The sequence below is a fragment of the Glandiceps talaboti genome, chromosome 7 (assembly GCF_964340395.1).
Source record: "Glandiceps talaboti chromosome 7, keGlaTala1.1, whole genome shotgun sequence".
Taxonomy (NCBI): domain Eukaryota; kingdom Metazoa; phylum Hemichordata; class Enteropneusta; family Spengelidae; genus Glandiceps; species Glandiceps talaboti.
Genome location: NC_135555.1, coordinates 24,977,725 through 25,005,409, shown reverse-complemented (window position 1 = coordinate 25,005,409; position 27,685 = coordinate 24,977,725). Strand labels below are relative to the sequence as shown.

At 39.4% G+C, this 27,685-nt stretch overlaps 3 protein-coding genes across 6 annotated transcripts in view; all 3 read right to left on the bottom strand.

The window, feature by feature from the left end:
* Positions 1-1,801: 1,801 nt before the first annotated feature.
* On the bottom strand, positions 1,802-17,666 carry LOC144438328 (uncharacterized). 3 transcript variants are annotated; one of them, XM_078127399.1, is made up of 4 exons: positions 17,008-17,666; positions 14,168-14,338; positions 13,697-13,846; positions 1,802-2,242 (listed from the first exon to the last, which is right to left on the bottom strand). In XM_078127399.1, the coding sequence occupies exons 1-4, from the start codon at positions 17,201-17,203 to the stop codon at positions 2,007-2,009; spliced, it is 753 nt and encodes a 250-aa protein (XP_077983525.1). In that variant the 5' UTR covers positions 17,204-17,666; the 3' UTR covers positions 1,802-2,006. The 3 variants fall into 3 exon arrangements, with proteins under 3 accessions (XP_077983525.1, XP_077983526.1, XP_077983527.1); XM_078127400.1 differs by having other exon boundaries at positions 14,168-14,320; XM_078127401.1 differs by having other exon boundaries at positions 14,168-14,217.
* Positions 17,667-17,854: 188 nt separating this feature from the next.
* Positions 17,855-24,419, bottom strand: LOC144438326 (uncharacterized). Of its 2 annotated transcripts, XM_078127397.1 has the most exons (5): positions 23,750-24,416; positions 22,469-22,591; positions 21,477-21,641; positions 20,484-20,645; positions 17,856-19,910 (listed from the first exon to the last, which is right to left on the bottom strand). In XM_078127397.1, exons 1-5 carry the CDS (start codon positions 23,961-23,963, stop codon positions 19,738-19,740), a joined length of 837 nt encoding a protein of 278 aa, XP_077983523.1. In that variant the 5' UTR covers positions 23,964-24,416; the 3' UTR covers positions 17,856-19,737. The 2 variants fall into 2 exon arrangements, with proteins under 2 accessions (XP_077983524.1, XP_077983523.1); XM_078127398.1 differs by lacking the exon at positions 20,484-20,645 and having other exon boundaries at positions 17,855-19,910; positions 23,750-24,419.
* Positions 24,420-25,382: 963 nt separating this feature from the next.
* LOC144437788 (uncharacterized) overlaps positions 25,383-27,685 on the bottom strand; it is a 3,570-nt gene continuing 1,267 nt past the window's right edge. Inside the window, exons 3-4 of the mRNA XM_078126811.1 lie at positions 27,323-27,505; positions 25,383-27,022 (exon numbers count right to left, since the gene is read on the bottom strand). Of these exons, the coding sequence (XP_077982937.1) occupies positions 26,883-27,022; positions 27,323-27,505 (323 nt within the window). The 3' untranslated portion in view covers positions 25,383-26,882. The remainder of the gene's footprint in view (positions 27,023-27,322; positions 27,506-27,685) is intronic.

The following is a 27,685-nucleotide window of genomic DNA, read 5'->3' as shown; positions in this document are numbered from 1 at the left end:
TACAGGGATACAGTCAAAGGGTTACAGGGATACAGTCAAAGGGTTACAGGGATACAGTCAAAGGGTTATAGGGATACAGTCAAAGGGTTACAGGGATATAGTCAAAGGGTTACAGGGATATAGTCAAAGGGTTACAGGGATACAGTCAAAGGATTACAGGGATACAGTCAAAGGGTTACAGGGATATAGTCAAAGGATTACAGGGATACAGTCAAAGGGTTACAGGGATATAGTCAAAGGGTTACAGGGATATAGTCAAAGGATTACAGGGATACAGTCAAAGGGTTACAGGGATACAGTCAAAGGGTTACAGGGATACAGTCAAAGGGTTACAGGGACAGTCAAAGGGTTACAGGGATACAGTCAAAGGGTTACAGGGATATAGTCAAAGGGTTACAGGGATATAGTCAAAGGGGTACAGGGACAGTCAAAGGGTTACAGGGACAGTCAAAGGATTGCAGGGATACAGTCAAAGGATTGCAGGGATACAGTCAAAGGATTGCAGGGATACAGTCAAAGGATTGCAGGGATACAGTCAAAGGATTGCAGGGATACAGTCAAAGGATTGCAGGGATACAGTCAAAGGGTTACAGGGATACAATCAAAGGATTGCAGGGATATAGTCAAAAGATTACAGGGATACAGTCAAAGGGTTACAGGGATACAGTCAAAGGGTTACAGGGATACAGTCAAAGGATTGCAGGGATACAGTCAAAGGGTTACAGGGATATAGTCAAAGGGTTAGAGGGATATAGTCAAAGGGTTACAGGGATACAGTCAAAGGATTGCAGGGATACAGTCAAAGGATTGCAGGGATATAGTCAAAAGATTACAGGGATACAGTCAAAGGGTTACAGGGATATAGTCAAAGGGTTAGAGGGATACAGTCAAAGGATTGCAGGGATATAGTCAAAGGGTTAGAGGGATACAGTCAAAGGATTACAGGGATACAGTCAAAGGGTTACAGGGATACAGTCAAAGGATTGCAGGGATATAGTCAAAGGGTTACAGGGATACAGTCAAAGGATTGCAGGGATATAGTCAAAGGGTTAGAGGGATACAGTCAAAGGATTACTGGGATACAGTCAAAGGGTTACAGGGATACAGTCAAAGGATTGCAGGGATATAGTCAAAGGGTTAGAGGGATACAGTCAAAGGGTTACAGGGATATAGTCAAAGGGTTACAGGGATATAGTCAAAGGGTTACAGGGATACAGTCAAAGGGTTATAGGGATACAGTCAAAGGGTTATAGGGATACAGTCAAAGGGTTACAGGGATACAGTCAAAGGGTTACAGGGATACAGTCAAAGGGTTACAGGGACAGTCAAAGGGTTACAGGGATACAGTCAAAGGATTGCAGGGATATAGTCAAAGGGTTAGAGGGATACAGTCAAAGGGTTACAGGGATATAGTCAAAGGGTTACAGGGATATAGTCAAAGGGTTACAGGGATACAGTCAAAGGGTTATAGGGATACAGTCAAAGGGTTATAGGGATACAGTCAAAGGGTTACAGGGATACAGTCAAAGGGTTACAGGGATACAGTCAAAGGGTTACAGGGACAGTCAAAGGGTTACAGGGATACAGTCAAAGGATTGCAGGGATATAGTCAAAGGGTTAGAGGGATACAGTCAAAGGATTGCAGGGATATAGTCAAAGGGTTACAGGGATACAGTCAAAGGGTTAGAGGGGTACACGCTTCCAAGCACTACTCGTCAGATCAGCTACAACGTTAACGGCGTAACGCTAATAATATTTGGGTTCAAGCGATCTTTTAAAAAAAGTTTTTAATAAATCAGCATATTGTAATGTTATTATCGGTTGCTCTTCTTCATAAACCACTGAGTGATTGAAAGTCGCAAAATATCTAACCCGTATAGTCTTTAGACTGACAAAAGTAAACGTTGTTACAGTTGTCCGAGTAAAACAACGGCATTTTCTGCTAGTAATGTTCTGTCAATGCTGGCAATGTTCTTGTTTACCATACGACTCAGACACCACGATAGCTACAACCAGGTTTCTCCAACACCATCCTCAATATGATAGTTATCTGGGGCTTTACCCGGAGGATGGCGGTCTTGTAGGGGAATATTAACAATATTGCCATAATTTCCACCATTAGCACCAAGTCGACGACACTTCTTAATTACTATTATTAATGTCACACAGAGTCCAATAATAGCTAAACCTTCAAATGAAATTACAGCAAATAACCAAACGGTCATCTTTCTGTTATTTTCGTCTGTAACAAAGCATAGTATTACAGATGGCGGTTATTAAAATACTGTATATTAATTTTCACAGTACGTAGTATCTATTGTTTTGGACATTAAACGTCTATACGCCACCCCTCCCTATGTTAACTAAGGAAGAGAATAGACAGACATTTACCATTCTTACATAGGCTGACAGTTTACACACAGTTTAGAAAGGAGTCCCAATCTTTGAAGTAAACCATTCTAGATGGTAAATTACGCTATGTTGCTGGTCTTTACCAGGTATTTCAACCATAATGCACTTCGTTTTATCAGTGGTGGACAAAGTGAATTAGGAGTGGACCATTTGATATCCTGGGGGGGGGGGGCTTGGAAGATTTCGGGAAAAAAAGATGGCAAGTGGATTTGCTTGAAAAAAAATCCGGATATGAGTGGGTGATAGAAAAAAAAGATGGACCACTGCTGCTCGAAAAAAATGTCTTGGCAGGGAAATGATGCACAGGTTCGAGTATACTGTTCAACCTGCTCATACCTCTCCAACCACCAGGACACTTGTCAAATCATGACAAACAGTTTCAAACACATGTTAGGGACCAGTCAGTTTCGTTAGCCTGTGGCACATATATATATTTGTTCTTGTCTCTGTTTCTTTCATAAATGGTTTAAATATTACTTAATGTAAGGGTTCAAACATAACTATACATAAAATTATACATATAATACATGTATTACCTAGCTACCACACTAGTTACAGAACATGCCATGTAAGTGTTTGGCTGTTTCACAATCAGTGCTTCACTTATCTTGCACTTTGGGGCAAAAGTGAACTTGAAGGTTTTGTAATGGTAATCTTCATACTATTGGATAGTTTATAAAAGAACTTAATCTAAATTGTTCTAGTCTCTTCAGTATGAAAGTGTCAAAAGGGATGATATACTTCCTATTTCAGACACTACATGTATCGACACCACAACTCAAATTCAAGTTTCTATTGTACACTAGGTATGACCTCCTAAAGTGCTCTAACACATCAGCAACTTAACTATACATGCAATATCAATGCCCCTATACCAATATTACAGGCCCACTTTTATAACATGGAAAACTTATTTAAAAAGGTTATATTTACTTTAGCTTTTCGATGCTTGGCAATATATATCTCAGAGGCTATGAATAACCTAAACATTGCCTAAATAGAAACAAAAAACTACAGATCCTGCAGGGGGAACCCCTTGGACTCCATCACCCCAGAGGCCACTCATTCGTTAAACCAACAATAATATTCACCAAAATTGGTAAAAAAAACAACTTGAAAAGCTTCTAGGGGAGACCCCCCAGGACCCCCCCCCCCCCCCATAAGAGGTAGACATGTCCAAGCCTCAAATCAAAGTTCTTCCCTCCACCTCTTACTGTCAAGATGCTATGAAACTTTATTTAAAAAATGTTTCAACCATGCGTAGTTGCTTTTTACAATTGTTAGAGCTGTCTTGTAAAGCTTGCAAATTATTGTCTGAAAGTGTCTGTTAATAGCCTGAACATGGGCTTTAAGAGTAAAAAATCCTCCAGAGCTTCTAGAGGTAAACATGTTCTAGTCTCAAATCAAAGTTCTTTCCTCCACCTCTTAGTGTCAAGATGCTATGAAACTTTATTTTTAAAATGTTTCAACCTCATGTAGTTGCTTTTTACATGTTAGAGCTGTCTTGTAAAGTTTGTAAATTATTTTGTCTGAAAGTGTCTGTGAATAGCCTAAACATTGCCTTTAGAAGTAAAAATCCTCCAGGGCTTCATGGGGGGAGACCACCTAGAATCCCCCCCCCCCCATTCACACACACTCTGTCAGATGCTATGAAACTTTATTCACGGGGGTCAGTGACTTTTTGTTGGCCCAATGGAAAAAAACACTGACACCACCACCCCCACCCCCCAAGCTGGAGAAACTGACCGGTCTATCTGAATGTCTGAGCTCACCAATCAAGTTATCAAGTTTCCGATTTGTATTATCAGTGTGTCATCATACCATGGCATAAAAAACTGTCAATGATGTTTATTTAATTGAAAATCAAACATGTATGAAATATGTAGTTTTCTAAATAAAATAGAACAGCATCTTTTTACTCTCTGTATTACCCTGTGCGAAAACCAAACAGAAAATTGTGGCAACAAATGTAGGTGTTCAACATTGACGTAAAAAAAATCCGGATATCTCAAGAAGCAAAGAAAAAAAAAGTTGCCAGCATAGGCGAAGGAGAAAAAAAATAATTCTCAGGCAAGCAGGTGGGGAAAAATATAATGACTCTCCACCAATCTTCCAAGCCCCCCCCCCCCAGGATATCGAATGGTCTACCCCTTAATTGAAGATCTTTGAACGTTCGAAAATGTGTTCTCCTCATCCCACTACCAAACTAACACCAAATTCGTTAACAGACACACATGGCCACACCAACACCACAGCACATTGAGTACAATATACTCAAGTCTATGCTTAGTCTATTAACAGATGGCTTGAAGAACTTTTTATTGTTTTTATGACGGGGATGGCATCCTACTATATACTATGGTTAAAGTGACACAAGCTGAGTTTATAAGCTTTTTACTCGATTGTTTTCTGACATTGTTAGAACATTCCAGTATGTTAAAGTCCGTGCATGTTTTCTATAAAATTATGATTGTTTTCTGACATTGTTAGAACATCCATTTCCAGTATGTTAAAGTCCGTGCATGTTTTCTATAAAATAATGATTGTTTTCTGACATTGTTTGAACATTCCAGTATGTTAATGTCCGTGCATGTTTTCTATAAAATAATGATTGTCTTCTGACATTGTTAGAACATTCCAGTATGTTAAAGTCCGTGCATGTTTTCTATAAAATTATGATTGTTTTCTGACATTGTTAGAACATCCATTTCCAGTATGTTAAAGTCCGTGCATGTTTTCTATAAAATAATGATTGTTTTCTGACATTGTTAGAACATTCCAGTATGTTAATGTCCGTGCATGTTTTCTATAAAATAATGATTGTCTTCTGACATTGTTAGAACATTCCAGTATGTTAATGTCCGTGCATGTTTTCTATAAAATTATGATTGTCTTCTGACATTGTTAGAACATTCCAGTATGTTAAAGTCCGTGCATGTTTTCTATAAAATAATGATTGTTTTCTGACATTGTTAGAACATTCCAGTATGTTAATGTCCGTGCATGTTTTCTATAAAATAATGATTTGTCTTCTGACATTGTTAGAACATTCCAGTATGTTAATGTCCGTGCATGTTTTCTATAAAATAATGATTGTTTTCTGACATTGTTAGAACATTCTAGTATGTTAATGTCCGTGCATGTTTTCTATAAAATTATGATTTGTCTTCTGACATTGTTAGAACATTCCAGTATGTTAATGTCCGTGCATGTTTTCTGTAACATTACGATTGTTTTCCGCCATTGTAAGAATAGTTGATTGAATAGAAGGGATTACCTGAACATTTTTATACGTATGATAAATTACGTCATCAGATCATTTATCTTAATACCAGGTTTGAGTTCAGTCAATTGGTGGTTAAGTATGCTTCAGTAGGTACAATAATGTGAGTACCTATTAACTATGCATTAAAAAAACTACACATAAATATGTATAAACTCAGATTGTGTCCCTTTAAGTATAAATGTTATATGGAGAAGATTTCCCGGCGCTTTTAAAAAATTTTCCACCACTGATATAACGAAATTCTCATTAGTCATTTCTATATATTTTAATCACAAATTCACTAATAATGTTGCGATAGTTCATTTTGAACTTTGACTCTAAATAATATTGTCCTACATACCAGAATGTTATAAGTTGGATTTACAACAGTGTTAATACGACAGACCACTTTGACTTGAAGAAGATCCAAAGAGATTTAAAGAAGTTAATATGTTTATCTTGATCATAAAATGATAAAATTAAATCAAATCTACGTATTCCAACTTTTTAAAATAGAAATATCATACTTGATTTATCATTTATATAATTAACAATGAAGGATTTGACGTCTATATCCTGACACCCTTCATAGCCACCTAGTCAAATGTGTAACCCAATGCCCGACCCCATCAAGTGACTACTAGTGATTTACAGGTGTGTAACCCAATGCCCGACCCCATCGTGTGACTACCAGTGATTTACCTAAACGTGTAACCCAATGCCCGACCCCATCGTGTGACTACCAGTGACTTACCTAAACGTGTAACCCAATGCCCGACCCCATCGTGTGACTACCAGTGATTTATTTGAATGTGTAATCTAATCCTCGACCCCATTGTCCGAATACCAGTGATTTACCTAAACGTGTAACCCAATGCCCGACCCCATCGTGTGACTACCAGTGATTTACCTAAACGTGTAACCCAATGCCCGACCCCATCGTGTGACTACCAGTGATTTACCTAAACGTGTAACCCAATGCCCGACCCCATCGTGTGACTACCAGTGATTTACCTAAACGTGTAACCCAATGCCCGACCCCATCGTGTGACTACCAGTGATTTACCTAAACGTGTAACCCAATGCCCGACCCCATCGTGTGACTACCAGTGAATTACCTAAACGTGTAACCCAATGCCCGACCCCATCGTGTGACTACCAGTGATTTATTTGAATGTGTAATCTAATCCTCGACCCCATTGTCCGAATACCAGTGATTTACCTAAACGTGTAACCCAATGCCCGACCCCATCGTGTGACTACCAGTGATTTACCTAAACGTGTAACCCAATGCCCGACCCCATCGTGTGACTACCAGTGATTTACCTAAACGTGTAACCCAATGCCCGACCCCATCGTGTGACTACCAGTGATTTACCTAAACGTGTAACCCAATGCCCGACCCCATCGTGTGACTACCAGTGATTTACCTAAACGTGTAACCCAATGCCCGACCCCATCGTGTGACTACCAGTGACTTACCTAAACGTGTAACCCAATACCCGACCCCATCGTGTGACTACCAGTGATTTACCTAAACGTGTAACCCAATCCCCGACCCCATCGTGTGACTACCAGTGACTTACCTAAACGTGTAACCCAATACCCGACCCCATCGTGTGACTACCAGTGACTTACCTAAACGTGTAACCCAAACCCCGAACCCATCGTGTGACTACCAGTGACTTACCTAAACGTGTAACCCAATCCCCGACCCCATCGTGTGACTACCAGTGACTTACCTAAACGTGTAACCCAATACCCGACCCCATCGTGTGACTACCAGTGACTTACCTAAACGTGTAACCCAATACCCGACCCAATCGTGTGACTACCAGTGACTTACCTAAACGTGTAACCCAATACCCGACCCCATCGTGTGACTACCAGTGACTTACCTAAACGTGTAACCCAATGCCCGACCCCATCGTGTGACTACCAGTGATTTATTTGAATGTGTAATCTAATCCTCGACCCCATTGTCCGAATACCAGTGACTTACCTAAACGTGTAACCCAATACCCGACCCAATCGTGTGACTACCAGTGACTTACCTAAACGTGTAACCCAATCCCCGACCCCATCGTGTGACTACCAGTGATTTACCTAAACGTGTAACCCAACCCCCGACCCCATCGTGTGACTACCAGTGACTTACCTAAACGTGTAACCCAATGCCCGACCCCATCGTGTGACTACCAGTGACTTACCTAAACGTGTAACCCAATCCCCGACCCCATCGTGTGACTACCAGTGATTTACCTAAACGTGTAACCCAATGCCCGACCCCATCGTGTGACTACCAGTGATTTACACGTGTGTAACCCAAACCCCGACCCAATCGTGTGACTACCAGTGACTTACCTAAACGTGTAACCCAATACCCGACCCCATCGTGTGACTACCAGTGACTTACCTAAACGTGTAACCCAATCCCCGACCCCATCGTGTGACTACCAGTGATTTACCTAAACGTGTAACCCAATACCCGACCCCATCGTGTGACCACCAGTGATTTACACGTGTGTAACCCAAACCCCGACCCAATCGTGTGACTACCAGTGACTTACCTAAACGTGTAACCCAATACCCGACCCCATCGTGTGACTACCAGTGACTTACCTAAACGTGTAACCCAATCCCCGACCCCATCGTGTGACTACCAGTGATTTACCTAAACGTGTAACCCAATACCCGACCCCATCGTGTGACCACCAGTGATTTACACGTGTGTAACCCAAACCCCGACCCAATCGTGTGACTACCAGTGACTTACCTAAACGTGTAACCCAATGCCCGACCCCATCGTGTGACTACCAGTGACTTACCTAAACGTGTAACCCAATGCCCGACCCCATCGTGTGACTACCAGTGATTTATTTGAATGTGTAATCTAATCCTCGACCCCATTGTCCGAATACCAGTGACTTACCTAAACGTGTAACCCAATACCCGACCCCATCGTGTGACTACCAGTGATTTACCTAAACGTGTAACCCAATGCCCGACCCCATCGTGTGACTACCAGTGACTTACCTAAACGTGTAACCCAATACCCGACCCCATCGTGTGACTACCAGTGACTTACCTAAACGTGTAACCCAATGCCCGACCCCATCGTGTGACTACCAGTGATTTACACATGTGTAACCCAAACCCCGACCCCATCGTGTGACTACCAGTGACTTACCTAAACGTGTAACCCAATGCCCGACCCCATCGTGTGACTACCAGTGACTTACCTAAACGTGTAACCCAATACCCGACACCATCGTGTGACTACCAGTGACTTACCTAAACGTGTAACCCAATCCCCGACCCCATCGTGTGACTACCAGTGACTTACCTAAACGTGTAACCCAATACCCGACCCCATCGTGTGACTACCAGTGACTTACCTAAACGTGTAACCCAATGCCCGACCCCATCGTGTGACTACCAGTGACTTACCTAAACGTGTAACCCAATACCCGACCCCATCGTGTGACTACCAGTGACTTACCTAAACGTGTAACCCAATCCCCGACCCCATCGTGTGACTACCAGTGACTTACCTAAACGTGTAACCCAATCCCCGACCCCATCGTGTGACTACCAGTGATTTACCTAAACGTGTAACCCAATACCCGACCCCATCGTGTGACCACCAGTGATTTACACGTGTGTAACCCAAACCCCGACCCAATCGTGTGACTACCATGCAGTGACTTACCTAAACGTGTAACCCAATACCCGACCCCATCGTGTGACTACCAGTGACTTACCTAAACGTGTAACCCAATCCCCGACCCCATCGTGTGACTACCAGTGATTTACCTAAACGTGTAACCCAATACCCGACCCCATCGTGTGACCACCAGTGATTTACACGTGTGTAACCCAAACCCCGACCCAATCGTGTGACTACCAGTGACTTACCTAAACGTGTAACCCAATGCCCGACCCCATCGTGTGACTACCAGTGACTTACCTAAACGTGTAACCCAATGCCCGACCCCATCGTGTGACTACCAGTGATTTATTTGAATGTGTAATCTAATCCTCGACCCCATTGTCCGAATACCAGTGACTTACCTAAACGTGTAACCCAATACCCGACCCCATCGTGTGACTACCAGTGATTTACCTAAACGTGTAACCCAATGCCCGACCCCATCGTGTGACTACCAGTGACTTACCTAAACGTGTAACCCAATACCCGACCCCATCGTGTGACTACCAGTGACTTACCTAAACGTGTAACCCAATGCCCGACCCCATCGTGTGACTACCAGTGATTTACACATGTGTAACCCAAACCCCGACCCCATCGTGTGACTACCAGTGACTTACCTAAACGTGTAACCCAATGCCCGACCCCATCGTGTGACTACCAGTGACTTACCTAAACGTGTAACCCAATACCCGACACCATCGTGTGACTACCAGTGACTTACCTAAACGTGTAACCCAATCCCCGACCCCATCGTGTGACTACCAGTGACTTACCTAAACGTGTAACCCAATACCCGACCCCATCGTGTGACTACCAGTGACTTACCTAAACGTGTAACCCAATGCCCGACCCCATCGTGTGACTACCAGTGACTTACCTAAACGTGTAACCCAATACCCGACCCCATCGTGTGACTACCAGTGACTTACCTAAACGTGTAACCCAATCCCCGACCCCATCGTGTGACTACCAGTGACTTACCTAAACGTGTAACCCAATCCCCGACCCCATCGTGTGACTACCAGTGACTTACCTAAACGTGTAACCCAATGCCCGACCCCATCGTGTGACTACCAGTGACTTACCTAAACGTGTAACCCAATCCCCGACCCCATCGTGTGACTACCAGTGACTTACCTAAACGTGTAACCCAATCCCCGACCCCATCGTGTGACTACCAGTGATTTACCTAAACGTGTAACCCAATACCCGACCCCATCGGACTACCAGTGATTTACCTTAACGTGTAACCCAAACCCCCGACCCCAACGTGTGACTATCAGTGATTTACCTAAACGTGTAACCCAATGCCCGACCCCATCGTGTGACTACCAGTGATTTACCTAAACGTGTAACCCAATGCCCGACCCCATCGTGTGACTACCAGTGATTTACCTAAACGTGTAACCCAATGCCCGACCCCATCGTGTGACTACCAGTGATTTACCTAAACGTGTAACCCAATGCCCGACCCCATCGTGTGACTACCAGTGATTTACCTAAACGTGTAACCCAATGCCCGACCCCATCGTGTGACTACCAGTGACTTACCTAAACGTGTAACCCAATACCCGACCCCATCGTGTGACTACCAGTGATTTACCTAAACGTGTAACCCAATCCCCGACCCCATCGTGTGACTACCAGTGACTTACCTAAACGTGTAACCCAATACCCGACCCCATCGTGTGACTACCAGTGACTTACCTAAACGTGTAACCCAATGCCCGACCCCATCGTGTGACTACCAGTGATTTACCTAAACGTGTAACCCAATACCCGACCCCATCGTGTGACTACCAGTGACTTACCTAAACCTGTAACCCAATGCCCGACCCCATCATGTGACTACCAGTGACTTACCTAAACGTGTAACCCAATGCCCGACCCCATCGTGTGACTACCAGTGACTTACCTAAACGTGTAACCCAATGCCCGACCCCATCGTGTGACTACCAGTGACTTACCTAAACGTGTAACCCAATGCCCGACCCCATCGTGTGACTACCAGTGATTTACACGTGTGTAACCCAAACCCCGACCCCATCGTGTGACTACCAGTGACTTACCTAAACGTGTAACCCAATACCCGACCCCATCATGTGACTACCAGTGACTTACCTAAACGTGTAACCCAATACCCGACCCAATCGTGTGACTACCAGTGACTTACCTAAACGTGTAACCCAATACCCGACCCCATCGTGTGACTACCAGTGACTTACCTAAACGTGTAACCCAATGCCCGACCCCATTGTGTGACTACCAGTGATTTATTTGAATGTGTAATCTAATCCTCGACCCCATTGTCCGAATACCAGTGACTTACCTAAACGTGTAACCCAATACCCGACCCAATCGTGTGACTACCAGTGACTTACCTAAACGTGTAACCCAATCCCCGACCCCATCGTGTGACTACCAGTGATTTACCTAAACGTGTAACCCAACCCCCGACCCCATCGTGTGACTACCAGTGACTTACCTAAACGTGTAACCCAATGCCCGACCCCATCGTGTGACTACCAGTGATTTACCTAAACGTGTAACCCAATGCCCGACCCCATCGTGTGACTACCAGTGATTTACCTAAACGTGTAACCCAACCCCCGACCCCATCGTGTGACTACCAGTGACTTACCTAAACGTGTAACCCAATGCCCGACCCCATCGTGTGACTACCAGTGACTTACCTAAACGTGTAACCCAATCCCCGACCCCATCGTGTGACTACCAGTGATTTACCTAAACGTGTAACCCAATGCCCGACCCCATCGTGTGACTACCAGTGATTTACACGTGTGTAACCCAAACCCCGACCCAATCGTGTGACTACCAGTGACTTACCTAAACGTGTAACCCAATACCCGACCCCATCGTGTGACTACCAGTGACTTACCTAAACGTGTAACCCAATCCCCGACCCCATCGTGTGACTACCAGTGATTTACCTAAACGTGTAACCCAATACCCGACCCCATCGTGTGACCACCAGTGATTTACACGTGTGTAACCCAAACCCCGACCCAATCGTGTGACTACCAGTGACTTACCTAAACGTGTAACCCAATGCCCGACCCCATCGTGTGACTACCAGTGACTTACCTAAACGTGTAACCCAATGCCCGACCCCATCGTGTGACTACCAGTGATTTATTTGAATGTGTAATCTAATCCTCGACCCCATTGTCCGAATACCAGTGACTTACCTAAACGTGTAACCCAATACCCGACCCCATCGTGTGACTACCAGTGACCAGTGATTTACCTAAACGTGTAACCCAATGCCCGACCCCATCGTGTGACTACCAGTGACTTACCTAAACGTGTAACCCAATACCCGACCCCATCGTGTGACTACCAGTGACTTACCTAAACGTGTAACCCAATGCCCGACCCCATCGTGTGACTACCAGTGATTTACACGTGTGTAACCCAAACCCCGACCCCATCGTGTGACTACCAGTGACTTACCTAAACGTGTAACCCAATGCCCGACCCCATCGTGTGACTACCAGTGACTTACCTAAACGTGTAACCCAATACCCGACCCCATCGTGTGACTACCAGTGACTTACCTAAACGTGTAACCCAATCCCCGACCCCATCGTGTGACTACCAGTGACTTACCTAAACGTGTAACCCAATCCCCGACCCCATCGTGTGACTACCAGTGACTTACCTAAACGTGTAACCCAATGCCCGACCCCATCGTGTGACTACCAGTGACTTACCTAAACGTGTAACCCAATACCCGACCCCATCGTGTGACTACCAGTGACTTACCTAAACGTGTAACCCAATCCCCGACCCCATCGTGTGACTACCAGTGACTTACCTAAACGTGTAACCCAATCCCCGACCCCATCGTGTGACTACCAGTGACTTACCTAAACGTGTAACCCAATGCCCGACCCCATCGTGTGACTACCAGTGACTTACCTAAACGTGTAACCCAATCCCCGACCCCATCGTGTGACTACCAGTGACTTACCTAAACGTGTAACCCAATCCCCGACCCCATCGTGTGACTACCAGTGACTTACCTAAACGTGTAACCCAATACCCGACCCCATCGGACTACCAGTGATTTACCTTAACGTGTAACCCAAACCCCCGACCCCAACGTGTGACTATCAGTGACTTACCTAAACGTGTTACCCAATGCCCGACTCCATCGTGTGACTACCAGTGATTTACCTGAACGTGTAACCCAAACCCCGACCCCATCGTGTGACTACCAATGATTTACCTAAACGTGTAACCCAATACCCGATCCCATCGTCCGACTACCAGTGATTTACCTGAATGTGAAGCTTCAAAGTTGACATCCCTTGGTTTGGTGATTGAATCAATGCCTGTGTCTTCTTTAGTTACTATGATAATTGTCGGCACTGTGGTAGGCTGATAGTCTCTTTCTGTCGGTTCAAGCGTCGTCCTCGTTTGAGCTTTATCTAGACAACCATAGAAAATTCTTTATGTTGTAGCACTTAATTTTAATTCTACAAAACTTGGACTACTATCCACTCGTGGGACAATTCCCAAATGTCAAATTTAATTTTACAATATCTGAAAAATAATCTGACCTCATTATATTATTCTAAAGCGCTTCTCTACATTATGAACAAAGTTATGTCAATGTAAAAACGAACCGTCGGGTCACCAATTCATAGTTTGTTTCATTCCCCTGTTTACCAGTCGTTAATTCTTTGTGGCACATTCAATCAATATTTCTTTTGACCAATTATTTAGGTGGTAGATATTTTTCAACGCACCTTTCTCACACTGCAGGCACCCATTTTCCATTCGTATACGTGGATCCTTACTGTCAGAACAAGCAACACAAGAATGACATTCTTTCAGTCGGGGTTCAAAGAAATATCCTTTCTCACATTCATATTTCGATACGTGAACTGGAGGAGTTGCCACTGCAGGATTCAAATTGGCTGTAGTCAAATTCATTATGCTTTTAAAATACTACTATGTAAACACTATATCAAAACACATTATGTGAACTCTCGGATAACGGTTGTTGGTAACTGAAGTGACATGTGCCATATAATGTGTTTTTTATGGGGGTTGTTGGTAACTCAATAGACATAGACCATGTCTGGACGTTTGTCTTTTATTTATGTTCATGTGAAGAACTATATAAAGGCAATTATAATACTAAGTGAGTTTTATGTTAATATTTAATTTTCAGATAAAACAATAGTTCAAGTTGGTCCACATCCGTTCAGTTAATGGCTATACACTTTAATATTTGAAAGGATTTGCTTTTACCTTAAGCTTATTCGCCCAATTCAATTTCAACCCATGCACATCGTCTGAACACCCCCCCCCCCCCCTCTAGTTTGTAAATGAATGGCATATTAAAGGCACAGGTCAGTGTGGGGGTAGCAGTGGCCAGCTCTGGTAGGGGTATGCGAACATCACTGCCAAACCCAGACCCCATTTTAGACCTATTTTGACCAAAAACAAACACCTATTTCAGACTATTACAGGTTTTTACAAAACCAAATTTTAGACCTAAATACATTTTAGTAGTTCCATATTAAAGAAATGGTAGATCGCAAATGTAGTTTTCACACTTGTATTTTTCACTCCAGGAGGCAACATTTTGGGACAATTAATGGCATAGTTGTGAGTTGGTAGACAATGGACCACATTTTAGACCAAGGAAAAATCGAAAATATTGTAGTGTGAACCACATTTTAGACTCTTCTGTTAGAAAAACCAACAAACCCTATTTCAGACCAAAGGGCTAGAAAACACACTCCAAAGTATGGCACATATACCTATAGTCAAATAACGGGAATACCCCCCCCCCCTTTCCTGGCACTTCCCCTCACTGTTGATGCTGTTATTTGCACTTGTGAAGTATGATTTGCTAGTTAGTTTCATTTGCTAATTAGTGCCATTTGCTAGTTAGTATGATTGGCTAGTTAGTATGATTTGCTATAGTTAGTGTCATTTGCTAATTAGTATCATTGCTAGTATGATTTGCTAGTTAGTATCATTTGCTAGTTAATATCATATGCTAGTTAGTATGATTTGCTAGTAAGTATGATTTGCTATTTAGTGTAATTTGTTAGTTAGTATCATTGCTAGTTAGTATTTTATAAAAGTAATACGGTATTGCCATTCTAGCAAGCCAAACTATAATTTTACCCCGATGGCGTTGTCGTAACGAAGGTAGTGTAGTGGTTTACAATAGTTACAGTGGTGCTACTTGAAAACACAAATCACGTTAAACAAACAATACGTCACAGCAATGATACAAGTATAGTATATTGTATCATACATTGTTTATATATGACACACGTCACACGTTGCTACAACAAACGGCACCGCGTCACACGTTGCTACAACAAACCACACATTTCGTACAGGACCAAGTATTATCTGTGTGTATTGTGGACCTAAAGGGAAATAGATGTGGCCATGCAATAATGCCACACGTTGATTGTATTTGTTGGACTACTAGGATTGTCTGACAACCTGTGTTTAATAGCTGTGGATCTTTATTTACTGGACTTTGACATAAATTGTCTTGTTATAACTACTAACAATCGTACATACTCAATATGGCGGACACAAACACAATGAACAAAGGTAACAGCGCCTGTGTACGTAATGTGATATCATGGTAAACTGTAACTTCGATTCTCTATTAATAATGTTTTATTACTCGTAAAATGACCTCTCTAAAGTCACAACCTTGACTCAAGTTATACCTTGGACTACGCTAACGTCAAAATTCTAAGGGAAAAGGGGAAAGAACGCCAAATTTGCAGTAAACTCCAGTACATGTGTTGGCGAGGAGCCTGAGTAGCAGCCATGCTGTAGGCACTTGATTAGCGGTTGTAGGGTAGCAGTATGTACTAAACGTTTCATCAGAAAATTTGGTTCGGTTACATTCGAATGATCGTAAGTGAAATAATTTATTTTGTAACTTTAGAAATAATTTTCGATTATTAAATCTACAGTTTATATACAAGTTCTTTTGTTGTTGTTTTTGTTTGTCCGTACGGATAGCTTTGCATACATGTAATATTTTATTCATTGAAAACACTGTATTAAGTTCAAAATACCATTCCTCAATACAATTTACCATTTGTTTAAAACATAGCATTCACATCCAAACTTTCTCCTAACACCATACTTTTCAGTCATTAAGTGTGGTGTGGGAAAACAATTATTTATTAAAATGGAGAGTAATTTGAATTCGATAATCAACAAGTTATCTTGTTTACAAGAACTAATCGATGTTGTTTAATCAAAACACTTGACAATAGTTGTTAGCTACTAAAGATAAATGTAATTAATACAGGATTTTAGTAGATAAATCAACACATTATTAGATCACGCTGTTGTTAGCTCCTGGATCTTAGCTTTCTGGATCGTAACACAAGTAACAAAAATAGACATTGTTAAAGTAATGACATATCTGTGTACAACTAGTCTGGAATCCATGTGGATGGATGGAGGGGGGGGGGCCTTTAAACTCACGATCGTTATTTAGAGTGGAAATCAAATTATAAACTCCCCAATCGCCCGGATTCTAGTCTTAGCGCTATTCCACAACATAGTTCAGATTACATCAAATACTTACAACATGTAGCACAACCAGCTTGTTTCTCTGTAAAACCTGGTTTCTTACAGAGTCTACATGGAGCACAATCCCCAAAGTCGTTGAGGTATTTTCCTAAAGGACACACAGATCGTCTGGTAGACACTGGCACTGCCACCATCGCCGTATCACAGAAAATTGTCAAAACTAATATTAATGTCTTTGGAATGTTGAACATAGTGCGAAGGAGATTGTACTGATTTCTTTAGAACGTCTAAATATTTCGGGGCCGGTGTTTACTTTCGGATACTAATCTAAAAACAGTGACATAATAAAATGTATCTAAACCATGTCAATGGTTGAATCTCTGTCAATCCAGTCGTATTGTTCGTAATGTTTGTGGTATCATCATGGTGTTGTTACACTTTTATATTTGTTTGTAAAATACGTAATTATAAAAAGTGGTCTGTGGTGGTAGTTACGTCAGTCTGTGTCCTATAGTGGCAGGTTAAGAATGAAAAACAACCTGGTCCACTATTGTTCGCTATTGTTCGCTATTGTGCTACCTCAGTGGTGACCTACTTCTGACATCACGAGATGTCAATATCGCGACCAATGTATTGACAAATCTGACAAATCAAAGTAACTTCGAATCAGTGGACTTGAATAACTCCAAACATTTCCATGTGAAAGCTTCTTAGGCTCCTTTTGACATCATTACAGACATTTGGATGTTCACTTGTCAAGCTAAGCTTATTTTGGCTGCATTCACAGAGGTGGGGGTTGTCACGACGCCTTATTTTTCAAATACACCCGTACATTCAAAATATTTCCAAATACTTCTCTACTGTATTCTGCATATTTTCAAGTACCACCTCCCCGCACCCCCTCCTCCTCGTCCCCTTCGCCTTCAAGTTTAAAACCTTTAACGCCAATGTCATATGTATCAGTTCATATATCCAGTAAAACAACATTATTGTCTTGTTTTTTAAATATCGTACTGGGCTGTGTTGGCAGGTGGTCACTTGTGATGACCTCAATCAAGTGCTTAACCTCAAGATAAGAAATTGTGGTCTGTGGTGGTAGGTCCGGATTACACAATAGATGAATAGTTAAAGGGTCTGGATTTCAAGTTGTGTTCCAAACCCCTTAACGACACTTAAATAGAAATTCTTAAACAACAAATTTTGACAAAATAATGTTGAAATGTCAATTAATCGACTTCTTGCATTCAACTCTATGGCGATCTGGTCGGTTGACAGAGATGTCCAATTTTTATCTTTCACAATATTATTCACACAACTTATTATTTGCCAACCCTTCTAATCTTAGTCTCAAATGTAATTTTTGAATCACAATCTAAAATTTGTGACATTTAAAACTGATAGCACTAGTTACCATTATCATAGAACTGATGAAAGTGGTTAAAAAAAAACATTCTTCAACAGAAATTATTGAAACCAGCCAAGTCGTTCTACCCTAAGCTTGTTGTCCACATCATCGAATGCTATACTTTATAATATAGATAGCGTATTCACAAAAGAATAGTATTAATGGTAAATAAGTTTTTTGTCTGTGTACGTTATGATCTATAAAACTAAACTTTTCGATGGGTTTTAGGCTATGCATCGTACGAAATCGAATCAAGACGATCGCTTAATGTAACTAAGATGCCTTATTTCCACAGGCAATCAAACTTGCATGTACACCTTAGAACGGTTTGCATTTTTACAATTTTGCTTTTAAGGATGAGCACAGTGTTCAAATTTACAATGAATGTCTACAAATTAATTGGAATCACACGTCAGCCATGTTTTCAAGTAGTTTCTCATTGAATTTTTGGTCATCGGTAAATAACTGGTACTGATATGGTGCTATATCATGTACCGATGAACAAGATACAGTTGGAAGGTGTGATATACCAAATAGCAAAGCAAGTATATTCCTTTTTATTCAAAATATTTTCAATAAATAACACTCTGTAGAAATATATGTTTATTCTGTAACTTCTCTACTTTCTACTAATAAGTCTGGTATTTTTCAACACCGTACCTTTAGGATAGATTGACTCTTTAGCTGTCAAACCTTAACCTCCGTTTTTGATAAAGAGTTATTGCTCGAAACGTCAGCGAACTTTACATCTTGGAGGACTAAGTCTGTTTTATCTACATTTTCTACAGTCCTAACAGCATTTATTTATTATATACTTGCATTTTTACATTTCATTTATCGTTTGACATGGTACAAACTAAAATGCGAACGTTAAATATGATAAACAAAATATTACAATAATAATAAATTAAAATGGATAGATTAAAAGTGACCTCTTGTAAGCTCAGCGCAAAGTGATTTATTAAAACGTACAGATATTGTTAGAATTTCTTGAACAAGATGGATGCGGCAATATCTAGATAGAGTACATATCGTGTTATTTTCCGATTACGCTCAATTTTTGAATAGGTGGAGTAGGTAGATTTTTTTTCTTTCAAGTGTGAGTGTCTAGTCACAGGTAGGTATGTTTTCCGTTGTTTTCTATATGGACTCTTTCCATCAGATGTACAGCAATTGCAGATTTCTTTTCCTCGAATACGTAAATGAAAACTAGCAGGGGTCGGGTACCAAAACCAAACAATTTTTTAGGCCGTTATTGTTACATAATGTAATTCCAGTTCATCGTGGTGCCACTTTCGAATGTTGTGAACAGACACAATTGTTATCAAATTCTTCCAATGTGCTAGGTGTATTTAGAGCGGAAGTAAATACGAACATTAGCTAAACAGTCGTCACTTTATCACACAATTGAGCACATTGCAAATCATTATGTATATGGCAGTCGTCAGGCGCATCTCCTGGAGGGTGGCCATCTTGAATTGGTGAATGTATGATGTCGATTCTTCCATGTATATGCGTGTCTTCCTTACCATGTACTGGATCAACAGCATTAACTGTCAAATTGGAGGAAATAACAATTTTTATTTACAAACTGCTGCAACTCGAACACACCTCATTTCATTGCTGGACAGATTTGACCACGGTCAACTTTACCTGTTAGTCCATGAAGAGTCTCCCGGTGTATCATAGCAACACACCCAATCTAATAGATTAATATGTTTGATTGGTAAGTGAGTCTGGAAGGTTGTGTTGATACACAACTTTGACCTTAATTCAAATGTACACGTGACCAACTGACTCGTCTATATACCCTATGTGGTGCTCTATGCGTCCGTCGGTTGGTCAGTCAAATGTAGAGACAGGGACAGACAGACAGGGACAGACAGACAGACAGAGGGACAGACAGACAGACAGACAGACAGACAGACAGACAGACAGACAGACAGACAGACAGACAGACAGACAGACAGACAGATACATAGATAAAATGAGTAGGCGTTTGTGAGTCTATGTGCTTTGAGTAATTAATAAAAATATTATTGTGTACCTTTATTATATATTGGTTTTGGCGTAGGCGTTTGTGAGTCTATGTGCTGTGAGTAATTAATAAAAATATTATTGTGTACCTTTATTATATATTGGTTTATCTGGTCGTGTATAACCTGTATTTGTATGCTGTTTCGTACATTTGGTAATGGCAACGATTAATAGAGTTACAAGGACAAAGATGAGAAGAACTTCACCAGTAAGTACTAGACTTAATGTAACGGACGCTCCTATAATACCATCTGCAAAAGATATAATATTCATCTTATACCATAAGGGATAATATTATAGTTTTCTAGGCATACACACATTGTTGGAATGCAATACATAATGTACCACTTAATTGAAAAATTAATGAAATTTGAAGGTTGTATAGTTAACATATTGCCTAATTATTAAAAAATAATTGATTATACAATTGAACCATATAGCTAGCTTATAAGTTACAACATCAAGCTCCAAAGGACACGTATACTTCTTTACCATCAATACATGCACTAAATTATCTGAAATTTAAACCTCGTATTCAAAAGATATTACCTCATTAATTATCAAAATGATTATTGATACAAATGTCACAATTGAAAATACCGCCAATGGTGTTGTAGCACAACTGTACAGTTTTTAAAAATGTTTATCCATATGCTGATCCATGTTAGGTATAAGTGTTCATTGCTGAATGACTATCCAGTTGCCTATCCAACCATACTTGTTATCACTGCGATATACGCGATCATTTGGTTGTTGCTATGGGCGTGGTCTTGTTGCTAGGCACATTTGCATACATTTTTAAATGTTTATTCATTTGTCTATTAATCCTCTTATCTTCGCAATATACGTGATTATTTGGCTGTTGCTATGGGCGTGGTCTTGTTGCTATAACACTTTTAGAAACATCTCACCAAGATTCAGTCTCATTGACAAAGTACTGAGATTTTTGACCTAATTTTACACCTAATTTGCATATTACTGATGAGATCATTATATGCTTAATACTTCTTCATCATACATACATACATACATACATACATACATACATACATACATACATACATACATACATACATACATACCTGGATGGGATGCCTGTAAATTCACATTATCATGTCCCTTGACCAATTTGTCGTTCGCGCTGCCTTCATGCTTAGTTGCACTTTGTTGATTATCAGATTTGGGCTCATTGGAAACTGTGGTAGTCTGAATTCCCATCGTTGGTTGTAGTGTTGGTATCGACGTACCTTTAGAACAACAATTATAAGAATAATTCAAACACATACATTATATTCATGTTCGTTATAAGTCAATAAGCTGGATAACGAATTCACTCTGAATATTAGGTAACTTAGTTTAAAGAACTCGACACCCTCTCTATATAATACAATGATGGGTTATGGTTTATGTATAATTTGAGATGAGTAGGTAACGAGTATTATTTGCATTTGAAATGAACATTGTCAGATTTTTAAAGGACACTCAGTGTTAATTTCGACTTAAAATGTCTAAAGTTACACAATTTATTTAGGGGGACGAGAGTAATCATATGATCATTGTATTTTCATCATACTGATTGAGGAAAACACTCCTTCATTTCAAAACTTCCCTTATAAGTCAATCTCAAACCCCTATTGAACCTTGTTAAATCAATTTCACTTTATTGTTCACTCCACGTTGCCCCTGATAACTGACCAAAGTGGCCTGGTTTGAGTTTAAATGCGAGTGTAGATGTTAAAATAAGAGATAGGAATGTAATTATATGAATATCATCAAATCATCGTCACAAAAGGAGCTGTGGTATAAGTATAAGATATACAACTATGTTCGGCAACAAAAGGAGCTGTGGTATTAGTATAAGATATACAACTATGTTTCGTTACTAAAGGAGTTGTGGTATTAGTATAAGATATACAACTATGTTTGGACACGCCTCGTTTCATATAACTTACACAAATATCGTCAGTTTATTACAAATATCGGCAATTTATAGCAATTGTCGTCAAGTTTAATACAAATGTCGACGGTTTATGACAAATGTCAGTTTATTACAAATGTCGGTTGTACAACTCACCTTGTGTGCACTGTTTGCAGCCATTAGACTTCCGTATAATCGGACTTTTGATAGCAACACATGCTACACATGAATGGCATTCCTTGACATGGGGATGAAAGAATTGACCCTCCGGACATTTACCTATTGACCAAATGGATGGACAAATCTGTGAGTTCATATTTCAATAATAATTTATTCGAACACGTAATGATTCCAAAGAAACTTAAAGTATGTCATATACATAAAAAAATTAAGAATTAAAGATAAAAAAGAAAAAAGTTAATGAAATAGTAATAAAATAAAAAAATAGCAATAGCAATAATTTATTATAAAATTGGCACATACTTAAATGAATTACAAGAGGCTAGTAGACGTTGCTGTCTGAATGTATTTAAAACTTGATGTATATAGCATGTAATATTACACCCTAAGTGTATATATATACACTTATGTATATATATATATACATACATACATACATATATATATATATATTGATCTTGTCATTACACCTATTAATCAACGGAACGGAAATGATATCTAAGAGACACAACTGACGATAACCATGTTTGATAGAACTAATTTTAATTTGTTGATACAGAATGCAGGAATTATAGTACTACGTACATCGCCCTAGCCCAGCATTTTATAAAGTAGTATTTTATTATGTATAAAGTATTAACCCCTAATCAACTATCGTCGTTCTTTATATCATTAATCGTAAAAACATTCGAATCTTCAAAGTACGTACGTCTACATACGTGGGTACTTCGAGAGTTCGTTATACAGATTTCCATGTTTAGTTTGACCCTTACAAATTGCCCGGTAAACCACCGTACTATCGTTCAGTTGACCTGGACTTCGAGTCAATGTAGTGACAATATGGTACCATGACAACATTGAACAATTCAAAATAACAGAGGAACGCTGTCAATACATTATTGTGTCATCTAAGACAGTTTTATACTTGTGGTAACATACCTTAATGGGTCTTACATGGAAATAACAAGTCTATGCAGAGGATGGTTAAAATATGAACTCAACAGGTGGTCGATGTTGAACGGTATGAAGTTAACGTTTTGTCTCAGATTGGTAGACTATGTACATGTAAGATCACAGGCCGCCATTGATTTGTAAACATTAACTTAAAACATGGCTGGCGTGAACTAAGTTCTTAGACACAACAATCTATGTATGTAGTTGCCCCATATTAGGTTCAATATCCACTTACATGAGAAAAGCAAGGTAAAACAAATGACAGCATATTTATTTAGAATTGTGGACATACAACGTACTTACGGCATGTTTGGCATCCTGATTCTTTCGTCACAAAGCCAGGGTCGTTGCACAGATTACAAGTATGACAGTCTCCTAACGTATTCAGGAACTTGTTGGGTGGACAAGGTTGTTTCCGTGACTTTGTTTGGCGCTCTACTCGTTCATGTGTATATGAAATCGAAATACTACTCAACATAAACCAAAGAAATATAATATTTATACCAGTATTTCTCATTGGTAAACTTTTAGTTGTACTAATCTTCCTGTTTATGATGGATCTATTTTTTTTAGAGACAGTGTACAAGTTATGGAAGGCAGTAAAGAATTCCACTACCTGGCATGTTTAAGTTTATCACGACAGTGTCATAGATCTTTTTTTTGTACATGTACCTCGACTCTCGACATTACATGTCCACCACCATATATATAGTGTTCAGTGGTCCTCTCATAGCAATATATACACCTATAGCTAAATTTAACTTATGAGGTAATTGGAAAATACGCGCGACGGATTACGTGTGATGTTTCTGAAGAAACACTCAATCAATCGAGTCATTTATAGAGTGCCAGTATCCAATACTAAGTAAAGTTCAGTGGCGCTGTACAATTACATATAACGCTCATGTTATATACATTTTTGTATCTGTGTGTCGCTTTGTCCTAACCGATAACCTTTGACATGACCTGGTTTAGCAAACAGTCAACAATACATTTACCTCATCAAAGAACAATACTATTGTCACGTCACGCTGGTCCCTACTGTGAGGTCGTAGACTACTTTCAGACTAGACCTGCTCCCTGGTGTGAGGTCGAAGACTACTTTCAAACTTGTTTACGTCTAAAATGACTGGTCTGCCATGGCAGGTACAAAAATAACTATGACATTGCATCAGTTTTCTCCAAACTGTTTTTGTTTACAAACGCGAAGACAAAGTAGCATATATAGCAGTCACATGCAAAAACAAAACAAAAATACCAGGATATAAACTTTGAGATGATTCGATGAATTTTAAATGAACTGACATACATATTAAATGGTTACCAGTTAATTGAAATAGAAAATCTGCCTAATTTTTGTGTTTCGACGATTTTTGAAAAAGTTGACCAAATGTCCCTCAAGAGTGAAGCTTTTTGTCGTTTGTTTATAGTAACAAAAAACTTAAAAGAATTGTCGTATCCGACGACGGAGAAATGTGTGCTAATATATATACATATACTGAAATCACTCGATTCGGAGAATCAGGCAAACTATTATCATATTCAGATAAAACAATTATTATTGTTATTATTGATTTTATTTGCCTTTTCATAACACCTGAAAACAAAAAGGCCCAACAGTAAAATAATTTACGAAGAGAATATATTAATATGTGAGTAGAGAATACATTAGTGTGTGAGTAGAGAATATAGTAATGTGTGAGTATAGAATATAGTAATATGTGAGTAGAGAACATATTAATGTGTGAGTAGAGAATATATCAAAGTGTGATGAGTAGAGAATATATCAAAGTGTGATGAGTAGAGAATATACTAATGTGTGAGTAGAGAATACATTAATGTGTGAGTAGAGAATATATTAATGTGTGAGTAGAGAATATATCAAAGTGTGAGTAGAGAATATACTAATGTGTGAGTAGAGAATATACTAATGTGTGAGTAGAGAATATACTAATGTGTGAGTAGAGAATATATTAATGTGTGAGTAGAGAATATATCAAAGTGTGAGTAGAGAATATACTGTGTGAGTAGAGAATATACTAATGTTTGAGTAGAGAATATATCAAAGTGTGAGTAGAGAATATACTAATGTGTGAGTAGAGAATATACTAATGTGTGAGTAATGAAATAGCAATATAAAATGAGAAATAACATTTGATCAAAACTTCATAACATGTTCAAATTGTAATCATGTCACAGCTCTGAACAAATCTAAATCTAAATATTTTTCACAACGATATGTTTTTTTAAAAATACTATAAGTGAGTAATTTCGGTTATTATGAACATTGCTGACACCAGTTGTCTACAATTTGATTGTTTACTAATATGTCGTACATAAAGTCACTGTCAAAACCAAATATCTGTTATCATCATAAATCTCCATTTGGATACAATTTCTAAGCTGTACATGTGGTCCAATCTTTTGAATATAATTCCAGAATCTGCTGCAAGCATCATCATTGCAAACTGACTGGATCTTGTCAAGAAGCCTTTTCTATGCTTTTTTTTCAAGAACCTTTTCATTCATATGGGAGTGTCTAGTTCGGGTAGTTATGTTTTCCCGGTTTTTTTGCAAATGGTCTCTGTGTTATTGGTTTCTTCCTATCAGATGAACAGCCATTACAGATTGGAAGAATAGTTTTATAATGTCTTTTTAAGTTGATGTCAGTTTCCGCATCCACAATTTCTGGCGAGACTTCATTGTTCATTGTTACATAAAAAATTGAGATGGGAGAATAACACTGATATGATTTTACGTAAAGGTCAACAGCGCTTATTTTTCTTAAGAAATTGAATTTCTTCAAAGTTGACAAAAATTTGTTAATTCTCTTTTATAGATCATTCATTGAGATTATTTGAAGTTTTTCTATAATTTGCTGGTTTTGTAATCTAAATGTATAAAACAAAAACTGGCTTAGTAGAATTGTTAACATCTGTAGTAAAATCATTGGCATACAACAGACTAGCCTTGCCAAGTTGTACGAATAACAAGTTCTGAGCAAAGCATACTAAGACCATACTAAGCAATAACCAGCACCCTCTTCACCAAGAATTTGAAGATTCACCATCCCGTCGGCTATAGAGTTCCAAAGACAAAAACTAACAGAGCTAAATATACATTCATTCCGACAGAAATTTCTTTATTGAACCATGTGAGGAATGATTAGTAACTCATTGTTCAATTGTTTTAATGTGTCTCAGTGTCTGCCTTTGTTTTAATTTGAGACCGTCCCTTCATATTTTTTAAAACAGTATTTGTTGTATGCATTTTAATCTATATTGTGACCTCGTTTTAAATATTTTTTTTCATGTACATGCTTTTTATTTTTCGATTGCCCACATTGGAGTATTAAAGTTATATTGTATTGGAATTGAAACCTATATCTTAAGTGCAACTGTCGCCATAGAGACGCTGTTCGTTGCTATGGGTGTATTCAAACTTTCGTCTTACGTTGTTCATTGTTATATTTTATATCCTCTTCAATGAAGTCATGATTGTCTGGTGGTGTGCCCGGCTCATTTTCTTCTTCTTGAACAATATGTGAATCTAACGTGCCACCTTTGTTCAAAACAACTGCAATTATAAAAAATAAGGAAATTACTTTAAACAGACGAGTAGAATGTCGACGATAAAAGATCGAGATAGTGTAGGATATTTGACCATTTGATTGTACGACAGAATATATATTTGTATCAAAGTTGAAGATTTAGGGTTAAGATAGGTCAGGGATATTGGATCAAACCTTCCTACATAATCCTGTTATATCGTCCACCACGTATAAACAACTCTAGACCTGTCCTAGCAAGGCGTGAATGGAAAACAGTAAAACCGTAGTTTTCGGTGAAACGCTCGAATTGACTACGCTTCACATACCTCGCAGTTTTTTCTTTTGACCAGCTGAGCAAACAACCTCAGGATTGTAGTGTCCGCGATTAGTCTTCCTTCGCCTTCTTACAGCAAACACAATTACCATAGCGGCAATTAATAGTGCCAGGAATGACACCAATATTGAAACAAATAAGTAAACATTGGACTTAGCATCTATTACACCAGTATCTGTTAAAAATAATAGCATAGAGTTAGCTAGACTATTAAACAATATTACTGTTATTTTAAAGTGGCACAATCAGTTTACACTTAGTCTAACATACACTGGAATTAATAATACATTCAATCATAGACAGTGGAGGGGAGACAGTATGATAGAGATGGGAAGCCTAGAAAATACTGGGCAGT

What these genes read in the sequence shown, in the direction of transcription:
- LOC144438328 (XM_078127399.1), bottom strand. Translation starts at nt 17,203, where the DNA reads ATGTTCAACATTCCAAAGACATTAATATTAGTTTTGACAATTTTCTGT. An exon ending in AGCTGGTTGTGCTACATGTT is followed by an intron (nt 14,339 to 17,007) that starts GTAAGTATTTGA and finishes ATTTGACTACAG; the next exon opens with CCAATTTGAATCCTGCAGTG. An exon ending in CTTTGAAGCTTCACATTCAG is followed by an intron (nt 2,243 to 13,696) that starts GTAAATCACTGG and finishes GCTTTGTTACAG; the next exon opens with ACGAAAATAACAGAAAGATG.
- LOC144438326 (XM_078127397.1), bottom strand. Translation starts at nt 23,963, where the DNA reads ATGAGAAATACTGGTATAAATATTATATTTCTTTGGTTTATGTTGAGT. An exon ending in ATCAGGATGCCAAACATGCC is followed by an intron (nt 22,592 to 23,749) that starts GTAAGTACGTTG and finishes TTTGGTCAATAG; the next exon opens with GTAAATGTCCGGAGGGTCAA. An exon ending in TTTACAGGCATCCCATCCAG is followed by an intron (nt 20,646 to 21,476) that starts GTATGTATGTAT and finishes TATCTTTTGCAG; the next exon opens with ATGGTATTATAGGAGCGTCC.